Genomic DNA, 17,320 nt, shown 5'->3' on the forward strand with positions numbered 1-17,320 from the left:
ATTTCCACACTTTCACAGTAAAGCTAATTAAAACTTCTACATACATTAAACACCAGTAGTCCACTCAGTCCTCTTCTTATCTCCTTTAAGAATCTACCACTTATCTCTAGGTATGGAAGATATCTTCCTACAATTTCTTCTAGAAGTTTTTATGGTTCTTGCTTTTATTTTTAGTTTTTTGATCCATTTTGAGTTAATTTTTGGATAAGGTATGAGATAGGGGTCCTCTTTCCTTCTTTCAGCTATGGATGTCCAATTCTTTCAGCACCATTTGTTGAATCGATTGTTCTGCCCGAGCTGTGTGACTTTGACAGGCTAGTCAAATCACTTGACAATACCTGTGACGGTCTGTTTCTGAACCATAAATTTGGTTCCATTGGTCTATTGTGTCTGTCTTTAAGCCAGTACCATGCTGTTTTTACCACTATAGGTAGGTATTATGATTTAAAGTCTGGAGATGAGGTTTACTTTTCCTTTTTATGATGTTTCTGGCTATTCAGGACTACTTACCCTAGCAAATAAATTTAATGATCGTGTTTTCAATTTTTTTCTTTAATGCTGGTAGAATATTTATCAGGATTGCATTAAATCTGTATATCAATTTGAGTAGAATTGACATCTGTATGATATTTAGTCTTCCAATCCATGAGCATGGAATGTTGTTCCAGTTTTTTACGGCTTTTTTAAAATTTGTTTTACCATTGAGTTGCAATTTCCTGAATACAAGTGCTTTACATCATTGGTTAAGTTTATTCCTGACTATTTGAGTTTTATCTGTCATTTTATGTTCACCACTCCTTTGACACTTTTATTTACTTTTATTGATATACTCTTCAGTTCTAGACTCTCTTCCAGGGCCCTCTATCCTGTCTTTACTTTTCAGGCTCTAGCATACCCTTTAGTATTTCCTGAAAATCTGGTCTCTTGCTTAGAAATTCTCTTAGTTTCTGTTTATCTGTGAATATTCTAATCTCACCCTCATTTTTGAAGGACAGTCTTGCTGGATATAAGATTCTTGGCTGGAAGTTTTTCTCTTATAATATCTTAAATATATCAGATCACCGTTTTCTTGCCTCCATGGTTTCTGGTGAGAAATCAGCACTTAATTATATATTATGCATTGCCTTTCTCTTGCTGTTCTCAGAATTCTCTCTTTTAGCATTTGACATTCTGATTGAGTATATGTTTCGGAGTTGGTCTATTTAGATTTTTTGGATGGGAGTACGTCGTCCTTTTTGGACATTCATATCTATGCCCTTCAGCAGGGTTGGGGAATTTTCTACCATTATTTCTTCAAATATTCCTTCTGCCCCTTTTCCCTTCTCTTCTCCTTCTGGGACACCCATGACACATATGTTTGCATGCCATTTGTTGTCATTTAGTTCCCTGAGACCTTGTTCAATTTTTTCCTTCCTTTTCTTCATTTGTTCTTTTGTATGTTCACTTTCAGAGGCTATTTCTTCAAGCTCACCAATCCTTTTTTCTGCCTCCTGAAATCTGCTCTCATATGATTCCAGTGTTTTCAAATTTTCATTTATTGTACTTTTCATTCCTATGAGATCTGCTATTTTTGTATGTATGCTTTCAAATACTTCTTTGTGCTCATCCAGTGTCTTCTTAATATCCTTAGTCTCTTTATCCATCTCATTAAATTTATTAGGGAGATTTGTTTGAATATCTATGATTAGTTGTTTCAACTCCTTTATGTCATCTGGAGGCTTATTTTGTTCCTTTAACTGGGCCATAGCTTTCTGTTTCTTGGTGTGGATTGTAATTTTTTGTTGGTGTCTTTGCCTCTTGCTTACTAGAGAATTTTTTCTGGGTCCAGTTTTTCTCTTTAGTTTATGGCTTCCTATCTTTTCTCCCTTGCTGGTTGCAGTAGGAGCCAAGCGTGCAGTTGGTGCTATAAGCTGTGGAGGCTCAAGCTGCCCTCATTGCACCAGGGACCCATGAAGCTTCTTCCAACTTTCTCCTTTGCCAGGGGTAGGGACAGAGTCACAGTTGTGTGGAGTAATCCAAGTGCAGGCCTAGATTGCAGTTTCCCAGAGGGACTGATGAAGCTTCACATCCCTTTCTCCGCTGCCTGGGGCAGGGATGGAGCTGCAGGTATGGTCGGCAGTCAATGCAGTGCGGGTCCAAGATGACTGCAGTTGCCTTGGTAGACTTCTGATTTTCAGTCTGTGCCAGCCATAGTTCCCTGCAGTTCCCTGGATAGGCTCCTGCAGGGCTCACCAGCCTCCTCACTGCCAGAGGCGAGGCTGAAACCTAGCCTAGTGCTGCAGGCTGATCTGCATGAAGGAAACCAGTTCCTGCTGACACTGAGAATTTCAGTCAGCCTGGCTTCCCCTCAGGTTGAGGGAAGAGTCAGAATGGTGGCTACTGGCCTCTTTCTGACTTGGGTTGGTTCACATCCCAGCTGTTCCCAGGGTTAGCTCTTAGCCAGCCAAATCTATCAATCAGTAGCTGAAATCAGCAGCCAACCATCTCCTCCCCTGTTTCTGGAAAATGGAGCTTCCAATTCCCGCCACAGAACAGCTCCTGGGGTGGCTTGTGCCGCCAGAGTAGGACAATCACTGACCTCTGCGGCTTGGCCGGTAATTTCCCAGAGAGGCTGGTGCAGGTCCCTGCAGCTTCCTCCCTGCTGGAGGTGGCACTGGGGCCTAGGCTAGAACTGCCATATGACCTGGTTGGAAAGAAGCTGGTCCCCACCAGCACTGGGATTTTCAGTCCACTCCGCTTCCCCTTGTGCAGGTGCGGACTTAAGATGGCGGCTCCTGGCCTCTTTCTGACTTGGACAGGCTCAAACTTTAGGGGTTCTCAGGATTATACTTTAGCCCACTGAATTTACTCATCAGTAGCTGAAATTGGTGCCCAACCGTCTCTTCCTCCCCCGTTTTTGGGAAATGGAGCTTACGATTCCAACCGCAGAACAGCTCCCGAGGTGGTTTGTGCCTCCAGCGGAGGATGGGCACTGGTCTCCCTGGCTTGGAGCCTCTACTTTCGAGTCTTCTCTGCAGATAGGCAGTCTCCTCCTTCCACTCCCACGAGGATGTTACTGGATGCTCTTCTGGTCTCCTGGAGCCCCCAAACAGGTTCTTCAGCTAGCTCCAGAGAGTTCTGAGTGTTTGTAACTGCCCTGTATTAGGAACTGACTCTAGGAGCCTTACTCCACTGCCTTCTTGCTGGTTTTCCAGCCTTTGGTTTTGTGTTGTGAATTTTCACCTTTTTAAAATGACATCAAAAACTCAAATGGAGAAAAAAGACAAAACGTAAGTTTGTATAGTATGCTCCTAATTAAAAATAAAAAGGCATCAAATGCTGCTGGATGGTTGCCTTTTCATCCTGGAATTCTTCATCTTTTTTTTTTTTTAATTGGGTGGCTGTGAAGGTTACACTTTCCTTGAGATTTACTATCTCTGAATATCTTAACCACTCATTTGTTCCTTCAGCAAATATTTATTGGGTGTGTACTTTGTGATAGACCCAGTTCTAGGTTCTAAGATATAGTGTGGGCAAAAGCAGTATCATCCTGCCCTCTAGAAGCTGACATTCCAGAGAAGCTAGGAAAACAATACACAAACAGATGGATTAGATGAGTTCAGAGAATGCCAAGTGCTGTGACCCACAGCACAGGGCCGGCCCTAGGGGTTCCATTTTTGCTAAGGTGGTCCTGGGTGGCCTTTCTGAGCAAGCCGTGCTTGAGCCAACCCCTGAACTTGTGCAGGAGCCTTCCACTCTCCCCGCACATCAAAGAACTAGGGGAATGGCACATGCAAAGGCGGATCTAAAACTGTAATGAATATGCCTCATTCGAGGAATGGAAAACATCCCAGGCTGGCTGGAGCAGAGTGAGAAAGGGGAAGAGGAGAATCACGTGAGGCTGGGTAGGATCACAGCTCTGGCGCCTTAGAGCAAGCCAGTTTAGGTTTTATTCCAATTGCAATGAACAGCCACTCGAGGCCCTTAACCATCAAGTGATGTGATTTAACACTTAAAATCTAAAAAAAAAAAGATCACACAAAAACTTCCCTGAGTTGGTTGAAATTGGGCACATTGACACGTATGCATAAAGCACATACACATCTCGTTCATCTGCTGTTATTTTATTTCTCTCAACCAGAGTCTTTTGGGGGTGTTAAAAGTTGGGGATATTTATAGAGTTTTCTTTGAGTAACTCTGGTGAAAGACTGATATTATTTTATAGATGGACATCTGAGATCCTGAAAGCTTCGGTTCTAATTCAGATGCATCTGTCTGCACTTCCAACTACCTTTTCTCTATCACTTAACTTTGTTCTTAGACTAAGAACAGAATTTGGGTCTATTCTTATCATCATCTTATTGTCTTACTATTTGCTCCTTTGAATGGGGTAGGAGGAAGGTGTGAAAACCTTTTATTTACATGAACTACTTTGTCACATCCTCTTGTTCCGAACTTGTAATTACCTGTTCCCTTTCCCTGCTTTTGCCCTCCTGTTTTTCATATTTTATTTTTGGGCGAAGGGCCCCAGGCTGAATGTAGTGGTTCTAAGTTGTCATTTTTTATAAGATCCATTCACCTTGTCTGGGAGCCCTGAGATGGGCACATGAGCCCTGCAGGGCTGCACTCTGCTTGGACAAGACGTTTCTCTCCCAGGTACGTGATTGAGAACGATAGTGTTTGGAGGGAAGGATTTCTACCCTGGCTTCTGTGATTAAAGGCAGGCCAGTGATAGAGTCACAGACATCAAGAGGACATTGAAGAGATACAAGCAGACCTACAGAATAGGAATCAGCTGAGACCATCTCAATTCTAAAGGCAGAATTGCGATGGAGTCACAAAGTCTCCCTCTATTTCCATCCTCATTATCAAGCGCATGGAATATTCTATAAGAAAACATGACCCTGAATAAACAGTATTAGAGTAGAAAAGGGTTTTTTTTATTATTTTTGAGTGGATGAAGTAGGAGTAGAAAAATGTTTTTAGTGTACCAGGTGGGTGTTTATAAAATTTCTTGCTAGAATGGAATGAACACAGCTGGCACTAGCCATGGGCTTCCTGCCCCATGCTGTCACATGGTCAGACTGCAGGCATCTTCTCTGAACCGTGGCATCATGCCAGCTGACATGTTAAATGACATTTTGGGCAGCCCATTTTTGGGTAAAATTTGACTTCTGGTTTCTATTATATGTATTTGACTGGTTTAAAGAAAAAGGAAGAAAAATACCATGAAGAAAATCTGACTTGGATAAAATGTGAATTGCTTTTGTCGGGGGGTGGGGAATGAAACAGACTGGTAATTCTGATACTTCTTATATACAGAAACTAGTTCATAAATAGATGATCAGCATCTACCCTGGGTACCTTGTTGAAAACAAGCCCCATTCAAATCCACACTGTATGGAGGTGGGTCCATTTTAAGTAGGTCTCCTTCCACATCGAGGTACGAATATTTCTGGAGCTCTAAGTGTTAATTTGGAAAATACTTGGCATCATTCTAGGTCTTTATTTCAGAAAACATCCTGGGATGGCATGGGCCCAAGTCACATCCTACAGAGCAGCTGAAAAATGGGACATTTGGCTCTTTGCCATCAACCAGTGCCAACATATCCTGGGGAATTTTGCCAAACTCCTCGGAAGATGAACAAACTTTGCAGCCAGAGCCAGAGGTAAGCTAGCCGAATTCTCTCTGCTCATTCGTCGCTTGTGTGACTGCTTGTTCAGAAATAGAGTAATTATATTTGTAACTTGCTCATATCCATGTTTTAAGAGGACCCAAATGATAAAATGGAAGAATTGCTGGGAGAGGGCAAGTGGGCTCTCTGCGAACCTGGCACTTCTCTCGTCAGGGGGTCTGGCAGTTGCCGTGGGTGAGTCGTGATCCTACGAATGAGGAATCTCCTACTTTGAGTGAAACGGGAGTCATTTGAACTTCCAGTGGGAGAACTTCCAACAGACTTATCAAAATGCTACCTATTGGCATGCTGGAAGCAGTTACAATATAGTCTCTCCCCCAAGGAATGGCTTCTTGGTGTGGTCTGTGCTCGCTTCAGCTCCCACCTCCCATGCTCCACTCCTGCATGCCGCAGACCCGGCCAGGACCCTCGGGGGCTGTGCCCAGATGCCTCTTCAGCCCACGTACAGGCTGCAGAGGTCAGCACCATGCCTCGTCAGGCGGGAGCAGCTCTTGCAAATCAGCCCCCAGATGCTGTGCACTCTGGCACCTGCCCACACTGCTGCCTTCAGGGGCAGTCTTGAGGGGAGCCAAACACAGCGTTTCCTTTTGTCAGTCTTGCTTTACGTTACCAGGGAAATTGTGTTTTTGCTCTTTATTTTGACCCACGTATCTTTTTTGTTGTTGTTCGGAGGTACCGGGACCTCGTGTGTAGGAGCTGGTGCTCCGCCGCTGAGCCACATCGGCTCCCTGAGTTGGTTTTTCATTTGTTTGCTTGTTTGCTTGTTTTAGGAGGCACCGGGAATGGAATTGGGACCTCCCATGTGGGATGCAGGCGCTCAGCCCCTCGAGCCACATGCGCTTCCCCCGTGTCCTCTTGACCTGAGCTCCCAATCAGGCTGAGGCCCCCCTTTAATCCTGTGTTGGAGGTTGTTCTTCATTTTAATTGAAACCATTTTAACTTGAAAGTTGTTGGGCCTTCCCAAACAGAATCTGATTAGTAAGGCAGTTCTTAGTTAACTATCGGAAATTTTCTCCAAGCTTCACCTGGTTAGATTCTCTGCCAGTAGCTTAGCTCTTATAGAGCCAGTCTCAGTTGGCCTCCAGATATTTAATTAGCAGCTTTCAGGTGCTTTAGCAGGGCATGAAGGGAGTGGTAGATATGGATTATCAAAAGGCATTTGGCCCCAACCCATATAAGGCGTTGCAGATTGCAAAAACAAAACAGCTGGTATGTAGGTGTGTTGGAAGGTAAGTTGGTGACTGGGTAGATGGTGGGACCCCTGTTGTCCTACTACTCAGGTGGGTTGCTATTTGAGGATGGGATGTCTAGCTGCTAAAAGGTTAGAAACATGTAATATCCTGCATTTTCCTGGGGGAAAAAAAGCCTTTGGGGGTTCACACTCTAATGCACTTATTTAAAGTCTTGCTCTAGAGAGAAATTAAAAGAGTAGAGAAACAGATCATTAGATCTTTAGTAATGGTTTTTTCCAGGTCCTCATTCCCAGCAGCATTCTTAGGAAGAGCTGCTCTAACCCAAAATGCTGGTGATTTTAATTCCATATTCCTGAATCCTTAGCGCTTCTTCTGCTTTTTCCCTGAAAGGTACGCCCTCTTACCCCTGACGTTTCAATGCCAGGTCTGTTCTCTTTATATAAAATTGTTGCCCATTTTCCCCTACCAGTTGGTTGAATTGGCAGAACACTGTATGCAACTGTCCATAAGAAATAACTAGCTCCCAAATTCAACTTTAAGAATACCCAGAAGGAGAACAACGAGAAAGAGCTTTTTCCCCTTACATTAGGAACAATCATTGATTTCTGGTTGTCATTTTTGCCTTACTCCTTTTGTCAGATCAATGTTAGATACTGTTTGGTGATTCCTTATAACAAGGAGAGACTTATGGGGTGTGATGGGTTTATGTTTTCTTTTCTTTTTTTTTAGTTAGGCCAGTAAAAATAATTTATTGAGAAATGGAAAAGAACAGAGCTTGCTGAGAAATGGGAGAGAAGGACGGAAATGGGCACTGAGATTTGATGTGGGCTCCTGTAGGCAGAGAGAGGCTGATGTGGTTTTGATGGTGTTCTGAGAAGAGAAAATTCTAATTCTTTCATGGAGACTCCATCATATTTCCCAGCAACATCTGTAGTAGATGATTCTCACAGCTCGAACAGCTAGTGTTGGTTGGATGCTATTTTTCTCTTAGGCCATTGTACTCTGTCATATTATTTTTTTGTCGTGGTAGTTGAAGAAGATAGCAATGTCAACCCAAAGGTTTCCTGTCAGAAGAAGGAAAGTGTTTCCATTGCCTCTGTTCTGTGCAATTTGGTGATATAACCCCAAAAGAACTGGAGGAAAATTCCTAAAGGCTATTGATTCTTTAAGAGGTCTCCTTAATTTTTTTGATGTTTTGACTAGAGTTATGTGAGTGATCTATTGGGGAACTAATTTTAAGAATTGTAGTTATGATGGTACTTTAGCTAAAAAATTATTTTTCTTCTGGTTTATTATTTAATCAAGTTAGGTATTTCAGGGTAGTAATTAGGATATAAAAGTTTACTCCCTTCCACTGATCTGGTTGCCATACAGTGACTTACAGACATCTGTAAAAAATTATCATTTGCAAACTTAATCTGTTTTATTCCCAAAAGAATAAAAGCTCTAAGACCAATATGTATTTAATACATGAGTTAAAAGAGATTTGTGGTTGGCTCTGTTATCAAATGCAGTCATCTTATAATTTTATTCTGCGGGGATTGGAACTAACTAAATGTGAAAATGAAATATTCTTCCATAATGAAATGAGATAGGATCTTGGCTTTACCCATTAGAGGAACAATTGTTCAACTCTCTAACACTGCTTGAAACTTACATTTAGATAGAAAATGTTTTTATTATGCTTTTTTCAGTTGAACAATGCCTTGTTTTAGCACAGGAAGGATGGTGATTGGGGTAGATACTGTGGACTGGCTCTCTTTTTTTCTTTTTTTTAAAGATTTATTTATTTGATTAATTTCTCTCCCCTTCCCCCTCCCCCACCCCAGTTGTCTGTTCTCTGTGTGTCTATTTGCTGCGTGTTCATCTTTGTCCGCTTTTGTTGTTGTCAGCAGCATGGGAATCTGTGTTTCTTTTTATTGCATCATCTTGTTGTGTCAACTCTCCGTGTGTGCAGCACCATTCCTGGGCAGGCTGCACTTTCTTTCGTGCTGGGCGGCTCTCCTTACGGGGTGCACTCCTTGCGCGTGGGGCTCCCCTACGCAGGGGACACCCCTGCGTGGCACAGCACTCCTTGCGCGCATCAGCACTGCGCATGGGCCAGCTGCACACGGGTCAAGGAGGCCCGGGGTTTGAACCCTGGACCTCCCATGGGGTAGACGGACGCCCTAACCACTGGGCCAAGTCCGCTTCCCCGGACTGGCTCTCTTGATCCTCATTCCGCCCTCTGGATTGGAGAGATTGGAAACCTAAACGCTCTATGTCCCAAGATTTTTTTTTAAGTTGTAAAAAGAAATTTATTGGGAAATGGGAAAGAACAGAGCTTGCTGAGAAATGGAAGAGAAGGACGGAAATGGACGGGGTACTCACTGCAGGCTACTTTAGGCAGGGAGAGTGAGCTCTGGCCTGTGTGGTTACCTTTTAAGCTATTAATTATGCCTCACCCTTGCTAATGCTAAGGGGAGGGGCCACAGGTGTTATTAGCTACCCCACCAGTGGTGGACCAATGGTGAGGATTGTTTGGAATATCCGGGGCCAAGGTGAGGTCCCAGAAAGGGACACTGGGACTTCAAGGTTAAGGTTAAGGTCTCAGCGGGGTCTCATGGCCATGTTGTCTGTTGGCCATGTTGTTCATCTCCTTGTTTCCCTGGCTAACCTGCCTCAACTCCCCCTTCAAAGAGTTCATGCCCTTATTCTCAAGGGGGTGCTGAGAGGCAGTGGTCATTCTTCTGTAGCTGCTTCCTGCTGGTTAGGGCAGTAGTCCTTGCCTGACAGGGTATAAACCTCTCTGGCTAGTCTAGTGAGGTCGTGGAAAGACGGGTCCAAGGCAGTGGTTGGAAATGGCTGGAATCCCCGCATGACTAATATCTTGTTCTGGAAGGCATTCATCCTGGACTTCTAACGTGTTCAGTATCCCTCTGCATATGATCAGTCTCCATTGGGGATTGGAGAGCACCCCTCTTCTTACTCTCTCCAGGCGGTGGCTTGCCAAATGGAGCTGGGGACGTGTTGGATTCCTCTAGGTTCTTGGCAATGACGCATAAAAGAATTTAAGAACACACCAGTTTAGTTAGGCTAGTAAAAAGGATTTATTGGGAAATGGAAGAAAAGAACAGAACTTGCTGAGAAATGGGAGAGAAAGACAGAAATATGCACCGAGGCTTGGTGTGGGCTCCTCTAGGCAGAGAGAACCATCCCAGACTTTCTTGTAGCTAGGTTTCTAAATGCAGACCAGTGAAACACATTTGTGTGCGATTTGAAAGCATGTGATGGAGTCCAGTTTCTTTCTGCTGCTGCTGGCAAGCTGGGTCATGGAGAAATGAATGTTTAGAGGCAGTGACCAGATTCAGCATTCCAGTGCCTTAGTACCTGCATGGATGTGAGAAGCTGTTGTGATGGCAGTGGTAGCTGCTTTCTGACCTTTGTATCATGGCTAAATACCATGGTGTGCCATTGAATTTAAAATGCTAAGAGTCCCTGACTTCTGCTCTTCCAGCCCTTTCATGTTCTCCAAACACCTCGTTCCCATATGTCTCTTTGTGCTTGAACTACCAGGAGTGGTTACCTTTTTTTTTGGTTAAGATTTATTTTATCTTTTTCTCCCTACCCCCTCACTATTTTGCACTTGCTGTGTCTTTTCACTGCATGCTCATCTTCCTTTTTTTTAAGGAGGCACTGGGAACTGAACTTGGGACCCTCCCATGTGGGAGGGAGGCGTCTAATCACTTGAGCCACCTCCACTCCCTGCTTTGTTGTGTCTCTCATTACATTTTCCTCTTTGTGTCTCTTATGTCCTCTGGTTGTGTCCTCTTGCTGTGTCAGCTCACTGTGCCAGTCCATAGTGTCAACCTTGCTGTCTTGCTCATCTTTAGGAGGCACCAGGAATTGAACCAGGGACCTCCCATATAGTAGGTGGGAGCTCAATCGCTTGGGCCACATCTGCTTCCTTGGAGTGGTTTCTCTTTCTAGCACTGAGTCATGACTGGTTGGGCTCTTGAACTAGGAGAGCACAGTACCTCAAGGAGACACATCTTGAATGACAGAGCTCATGTGCGACCATTCACACCCATGTTGCTGGAGGTCATATCTGTGAGACAAAATCCTAATTTTTATTATGCATGATTGTTTTGTAAGCTCACAGCTTCTCTAATAAAAGTTTTTTTAAAAAACTAAATTTTGAAAAGTCAGGTCTATTGAGTTATAATCTACAAACAACAAAATTCACCAAACGCAGTTCTATCAGTTTTGACAAATTAAAGGAGAGAATAATTCCATTAAACCCTCCAGATGCCCTTATGTCCTTTTAGAGTCAACCCTTCCCCCAGCTCCTGGCAACCATGGGTCTGTTGCTTTCTATCCCAATAGTTTTACCTTTTCCAGAAGGTGATATAGATGGAATTGTGTAATACGTTGCCATTTGAGTCTGTGGTTTCTTTCACGTAGCATAATGCACTTGAGGTTCCTCTGTGTTGTTATGTGAATCAGTAGATCATGTCCTTTCATTGCCCAGTAGTATTCATTGTATCTGTTGTTTATTCATTCATCAGTGAAAGAACTTTTGGTCAGCCTTAAAAGTTGATCTGCCTTATCCCTTTAATTTTCTCAAATCTCCCCTGGATAGAAAGAGAAAAAGGGGAAAAATAATTTTGCATTAATCATTTAAGGCAAATATTTGGTGCCCAGACATCACCACTGGCCTGGAGTGATGAGGTGGAGAATGAGTCCTATTAAGCCCTCCACTGGAGACCCTAAGCACAGGGATTTTAGCCAGTATCCCAGGACCAGTGTTTGTTGGTAGCTGGCTTCATTCCATTGTGGATGGAGAAGCTATTTCTCTCCAGCAGTGTCTGCTACCAACCCTTAGCAACCACTCGGTCAGATTCACCTGGCTAGAAGCTTTGCCTGATTAATTGTCTGAGTTGCAGCAGTAACAATGCTGTATGGGATTGGAGGATCGTGGGACAGTGGAGTGGGGAGCTCCAGAACTCAGTCCTTCCACCAAAACAACTCTGAAACAGGCAGGACCTGTCTGAACTACTCTTTTGAAACTTCCGAGGCCAGAAGAACCCTGTACAGCATCCAGGGAAGAGCGGGAGGAAGAGGCTGATAAATTAAGGTAAAGAACAGTAAATTTCTCTCTCCCCCACGGCTGCTACTGGTGCCCACCAGCGCCCATCCTCCCCGCCTCATGGCAGGCTGCTGAGGGGTCCAGCCTCTGGCTAGCTGGTGACAGAAAGGAACACAAAACCCTGTTCCCCAAGAACAGGGGTGGGCACAGCTGATCACCGATCACGGCTTTTGATTAGTGACTTTGGATGGCTGGGGACCTGGCTCTGAGGGCAGCCTTTGTTTCAAACCTGCCCAGACAGGGTTGTGGCAGGAGGGGCAGAGGCTTAAAGATGCTGCGCCTCCTCCAGGCTGCAGAGGACAGTGAGCTGAAGGACTGCATTTGCTGGGGAGGCCAAGAGACCTCATCTTTGGGGCACTGTCGGAGAAGCTCTTGCTGGCCTTCCTGACCCCGTCCCAGGCTACCCTCCTTTGTTGGGTCCCCGGCCCTGTTTTGACTGCGAAAAACTGACTTGGGAAAGTCCTCTCCCATATGCCCCCCTTCCCGGAATTGGCCCTCCAGGCAAAAGAATCTTGAGACAATGAAAGGAATATAAAAAACTATAGAGGCAGTTAGTTTAGGGCAAAGGGCTGCCAGCTTCAAATACCTGGGAGAGGGAGATATGCCTCCTGGAAAACATCGGAGTCAAGGAAATACTTGTTAACAGGGGAATTCCAAAATAGTTAAAAAGCAAAAGCCCAGGACAAAACGCAGGCCCAGAGAGAGAGAACCCTACACACTGCATTTGCCTTGGGCAGAGCTTCCTGATAGGAGGGATGAAGCCCGAGAAAGTCTCTGTCTTATCACCAGCTGCCTACAAAATGAAGAAACAGGCATCTCAGGGAATAAGCCCCAGAGTTAACATTTTAAAATACCACAAGTGTGCAACAAAAGAGTACAAGACAAAGAAAAACAGGAAATGATAGTCTATCCAAAGGAAGAGGAAAAAAAAAATCCAGAAAATACCACTTAAGAGGATAAAAATGTAGACATACCAAAGAAAGCCTTTAAAAAAATTTTTTTTTAATGTGACAAAGCCTTTAAAAAAATCTTTTTAAAAATTCTTAAATAAATTTTAATTTATTTAAGTGAAAAAATCGAAGGTTAAAGCCTTACATTTTCAAGTTTTTTTATACTTATTTTGGGAGGTGGCGTTGAGTTGATACATTTTTCAAATAATCAGTTGGTTAAGACCAAATATGAAGTTATCCTTCACAAAAAATGTTTGCTTTTAGAAATCATGGCCCCATGACAGATATTTTGAACATAGTAGAAACTACCTGCTGAATTAATATTCCAAGTCCTCATCAGCAGCTTGTCTGATCAAACTGTTAAGATGTTTTGTTTACCGCCTTGGCTCAATTAACTGAACATGGTATAAAAAAAATGCTTACTTTACCAGCATCTGCAGAAACTGAATTTTGGTATATAAGTTTATCTAAACTACAGAGATTTTTTTCAGGAAACAACAATGTCAATCCAATAAGCCAAAGGTACCCTAAAAGTATAATTCGAACAAGCTATACTTTTAAACCTATTTGCTTCCTAAATGTTATTTGTGTATTTAAGCCAACTGGTTGCATATGCCTTTAAAATGCGATGGGATTCCTTTACTTAATCTGGTATCACTATTAAAATTCCACTTGTACTTTTTGGGGAAAATAGTACTCATTATGCTAAAATAGGAATTATGTTTTATGTAAAATCATTGCAAATTACAAAATGATTGGTTTCTATCACCTTAAGGATTTGTAATTCACAGTTTAGAAAAACCCACATATTAATATGGATGGCAATAAACTTTTTTTTAAGATTTCTTTTTTATTTCTCTCCCCCCCCCAGTTGTCTGCTCTCTGTGTCCATTCACTGCGTATTCTTCTGTGACCGCTTCTGTCCTTATCAGCAGCACCAAGAATCTGTGTTTCTTTTTGTTGTGTCATCTTGCTGCGTCAGCTCTCCATGTGTGCGGCGCCATTCTTGGGCAGGCTGCACTTTTTTGCACTGGCCGGCTCTCTTTACGGGGTGCACTTGTTGCTCGTGGGGCTCCCCTATGCGGGGAACACCCCTGTATGGCAGGGCACTCCTTGTGTGCAGCAGCACCGTGCATGGGCCAGCTCCACACGCATCAAGGAGGCCCGGGGTTTGAACCATGGACCTCCCATGTGGTAGGCAGATGCCCTATCCATTGGGCCAAGTCCACTTCCCAAACTTTTATTAATCTAATTAAGCCATCCCATTAAAAACCAGGAAGCTTCTGCATGTCCTGCCAGTTCCTCATTCCTTTGGTCCACCTGAAAAAGAAGCATTTCTTGGAAGTTAGGATTTATCAAGAACATCAAGAAGAAAAAATTCTTTAAAAAAACAATCTCTTCTTTGAAAAAACAATATAAAAAGTTGTATTTAAGTGAAATAACTTAAAGATTTAAACCTTACATCAAAATCCAAGATACTTTAAAAATATAATCTTAAATATGCTCAAGTTGATGAAGGAAAATACAGAGAAAGAACTACAGGTTATCAGGAAAACAATGAATGAGCAATGTAAGAGTCTTAGTGAAAACATAAGAAATTTTTAAAAGGAACCAAACAAAACTACTGGAGTTGAAGTCCACAATAACTGAAATGAAAAGTTCCCAGGAGGGTTTCAAGAGCACATTGGAGCTGATAGAAGAGAGAATTAGTAAACTCAAAGACAAGACATTTGAAATAGGCTGAGAAGCAGAAAGAAAAAAGAAAGAATTATTAAAAGTGAAAATAGCCTAAGACTCATCTGGAACACCATCAAGCACACCAATATACACATCATGGGAGTCCCAGAAAGAGAAGAAAGAGAGAAAGGGGCAGAAGGAATAGTCAAAGAAATAATGACAGAGAACTCCCCAAACTTAGCAAAAGACATGAAAATGTATACCTACGAACCCCAGAGAACACCAAAGAAGATAACCATGGAGAAAAATACACCCCATCATTTAGTCACCTCCCAACGGAATACCAATGACAAGGAGAGGTTTCTGAAAGCTGTGAGAAAAGCGTTGTGTTATGTACAAGGGAGTCCCACTTAGATTCTGATTTCTCATCAGAAGCCATGGAGGCAAGAAGGCACAGTGGGTTGAAATATTTAAAGTGCTGAAAGAAAACAACTGCCAGCTAAGAATTTTATACCAGCGAGACTTTCTTTCAAAAGTGAAGGGGGCACTAAGACATTCTAGATAAATAAAAACTGAGGGAGTTCTTCACCACCAGACCTGCCTTACAATCACTGCTCTAGGGAGTTCTGCAAACTGAAATGAAAGGAGCCTAGACAGTGGTTCAAAGCAGTATAATGAAATAAAGACCTCAGGTAAAGGTATTGTTGTAGTGTGTTGTTTTGAATGTAACTCCATTTCTTACCTTTTACAGGTGCTAAAATGCTAGTGCAGAAAAAGTAATGATAAATCTATGTTTGTGGATGCAAAATGTACAAAGATATGAGTGATAAGTACAAAAAAGATGGTGAAGGAACAGAGGGGTATAGGAAAAGTATATGTGCATGCTATTAAAGTTAAGTCAGTATCAAATCAAATATGATAGTTATATTTAGGATGTTAAATTTTAGCCCCATGCTAACCACAAGGAAAACAGATGCAAAATGTAGATAGAAATGAGAAGGCTTTTGATATGGTCCAGCACACAAAAAAATCAAGCAAATATAAAGGTAGGTGTTAATAGAAATGAGGGACAAAAATGGTTTGACATCAAAGGCTAAATAGTAAAATGGCAGAGAAGAGTCCTGTATTATCAGTAGTGACTTTAAATATAAATGGGTTAAATGCTTTGGTCAAAAGGCAGAGACTGGCAGAATGGATAAAAAAGCATGTCCCAAACTATATGTTGTCTGCAAGAGACTCACCTTAAAGATAAAAGTAGATTGAGTTGAAGAATGGAAAAACTATATATACCATAAAATTAGTAACCAAAAGAGAGCTGCTGTGGCTATACTAATATCAAAAACAGTTATGAGGGACAAAGATGGGCATTATACACCAATAAAGGGGAAAATTCAACAGGAAGATGTAACAAATATAAGTATATATGTACCTAACTAAGAGAGCCCCGAAATATGTAAAGCAAATACTACCATATTTGAAGGTAGAAATTGATGGTTCTACATTAATAGTAGGAGACTTAAACACACCACTGTCAATATTGGATAGAACATCTAATCAGAAGATCAGTAAAGAAGTACAGGGCTTGAATGATACTCTAAACCAGTGGTTCTTAACCTTTTTTGTTCCATGGACCCCTTTGCCAGTCAGGTTAAAACCATGGACCGCTTATTAAGTCCACACTATATTTAATTAATACATCACACCCTCATCAACACATCCCCACAAGAATATTGTTTTTTTGAATTTCCAATTCAAGCTCATGGACCTGCTGAAATCTTTCCATAGACCCCTTGGGGGTCCATGGATCCCTGGTTAAGAACCCCTGCTCACCTGTTCCTTCCAAACCAACTAAACCTAACAGACATATATAGAACACCCCATCCAACAAAAACAGAATACACATTCTTCTCAAGTATGTATGGCTCTTCTCAGGATAGACCTTATGTTGCATCACAAAACAAGTCTCAATAAGTTAAAAAATATTGAAATCACACAGTGTATCTTCTCCATCCACAATGGAATCAAGCCAGAAATCAATAGAGGGAGAAATGGAAAATTCACGGGTATGTGAAAATTAAACAACATAATCTTAAACAACCAATAGATTAAAGAGGAAATCAGAAGCAAAATTAGGAGATATCTTGAGACAAATGAAAATAAAAATCCATCACTAAAACTAATGGGATGCAGCAAGGGCAGTGCTGAGAGGGAAAGTTATAGCTCTAAATGCTTATATTAATAAAGAAGGGAAGCAGATGTGGCTCAAGCAATTGGGCTCCCACCTACTGTGTAAGACGTCCAGGGTTCGATTTCCGGGGACTCCAGGTGAAGGCAAGCTGACTTGCATGGCGAGTTGGCCTGAACGGAGAGCTGGTCTGTGCAGAGTGCTGGTCAACATGGAGTGCTAGCATGTACTAGCATGGAGAGCTAGTACAGTAAAATGACGCAAGAAAAAGAGACACAGAGGAGAGGCAATAAGAGATGCAGCAGACCAGGTAGCTGAGGTGGGGCAAGAGACTGAGTGCCTCTCTCCCACTCTGGGTGGTCCTAGGATCGGTTCCTGGCGCTACCTAAAAGAGAAGACAAGTAGACACAGAAGAATGCACAGTGAATGGACAGAACAGATGGCAAGTACAAAAACAACGAAGGGGAGGGGGAATAAATAAATAAATCTTAAAAAAAAATACAAAAGAAGGA

The 17,320-nt window shown here is 42.4% G+C and overlaps 1 protein-coding gene across 2 annotated transcripts in view; it reads left to right on the forward strand.

Moving 5' to 3' along the window:
* The window catches only part of OSBPL10 (oxysterol binding protein like 10), a 380,443-nt gene that overhangs the window by 278,826 nt on the left and 84,297 nt on the right, over positions 1 to 17,320 (forward strand). For both annotated transcript variants that reach the window (XM_058290903.2, XM_058290904.2), the window contains one exon: positions 5,494 to 5,648. In XM_058290903.2, the coding sequence (XP_058146886.1) occupies positions 5,494 to 5,648 (155 nt within the window). The remainder of the gene's footprint in view (positions 1 to 5,493; positions 5,649 to 17,320) is intronic.

Source organism: Dasypus novemcinctus, chromosome 31 (genome assembly GCF_030445035.2).
Source record: "Dasypus novemcinctus isolate mDasNov1 chromosome 31, mDasNov1.1.hap2, whole genome shotgun sequence".
Taxonomy (NCBI): Eukaryota; Metazoa; Chordata; class Mammalia; order Cingulata; family Dasypodidae; genus Dasypus; species Dasypus novemcinctus.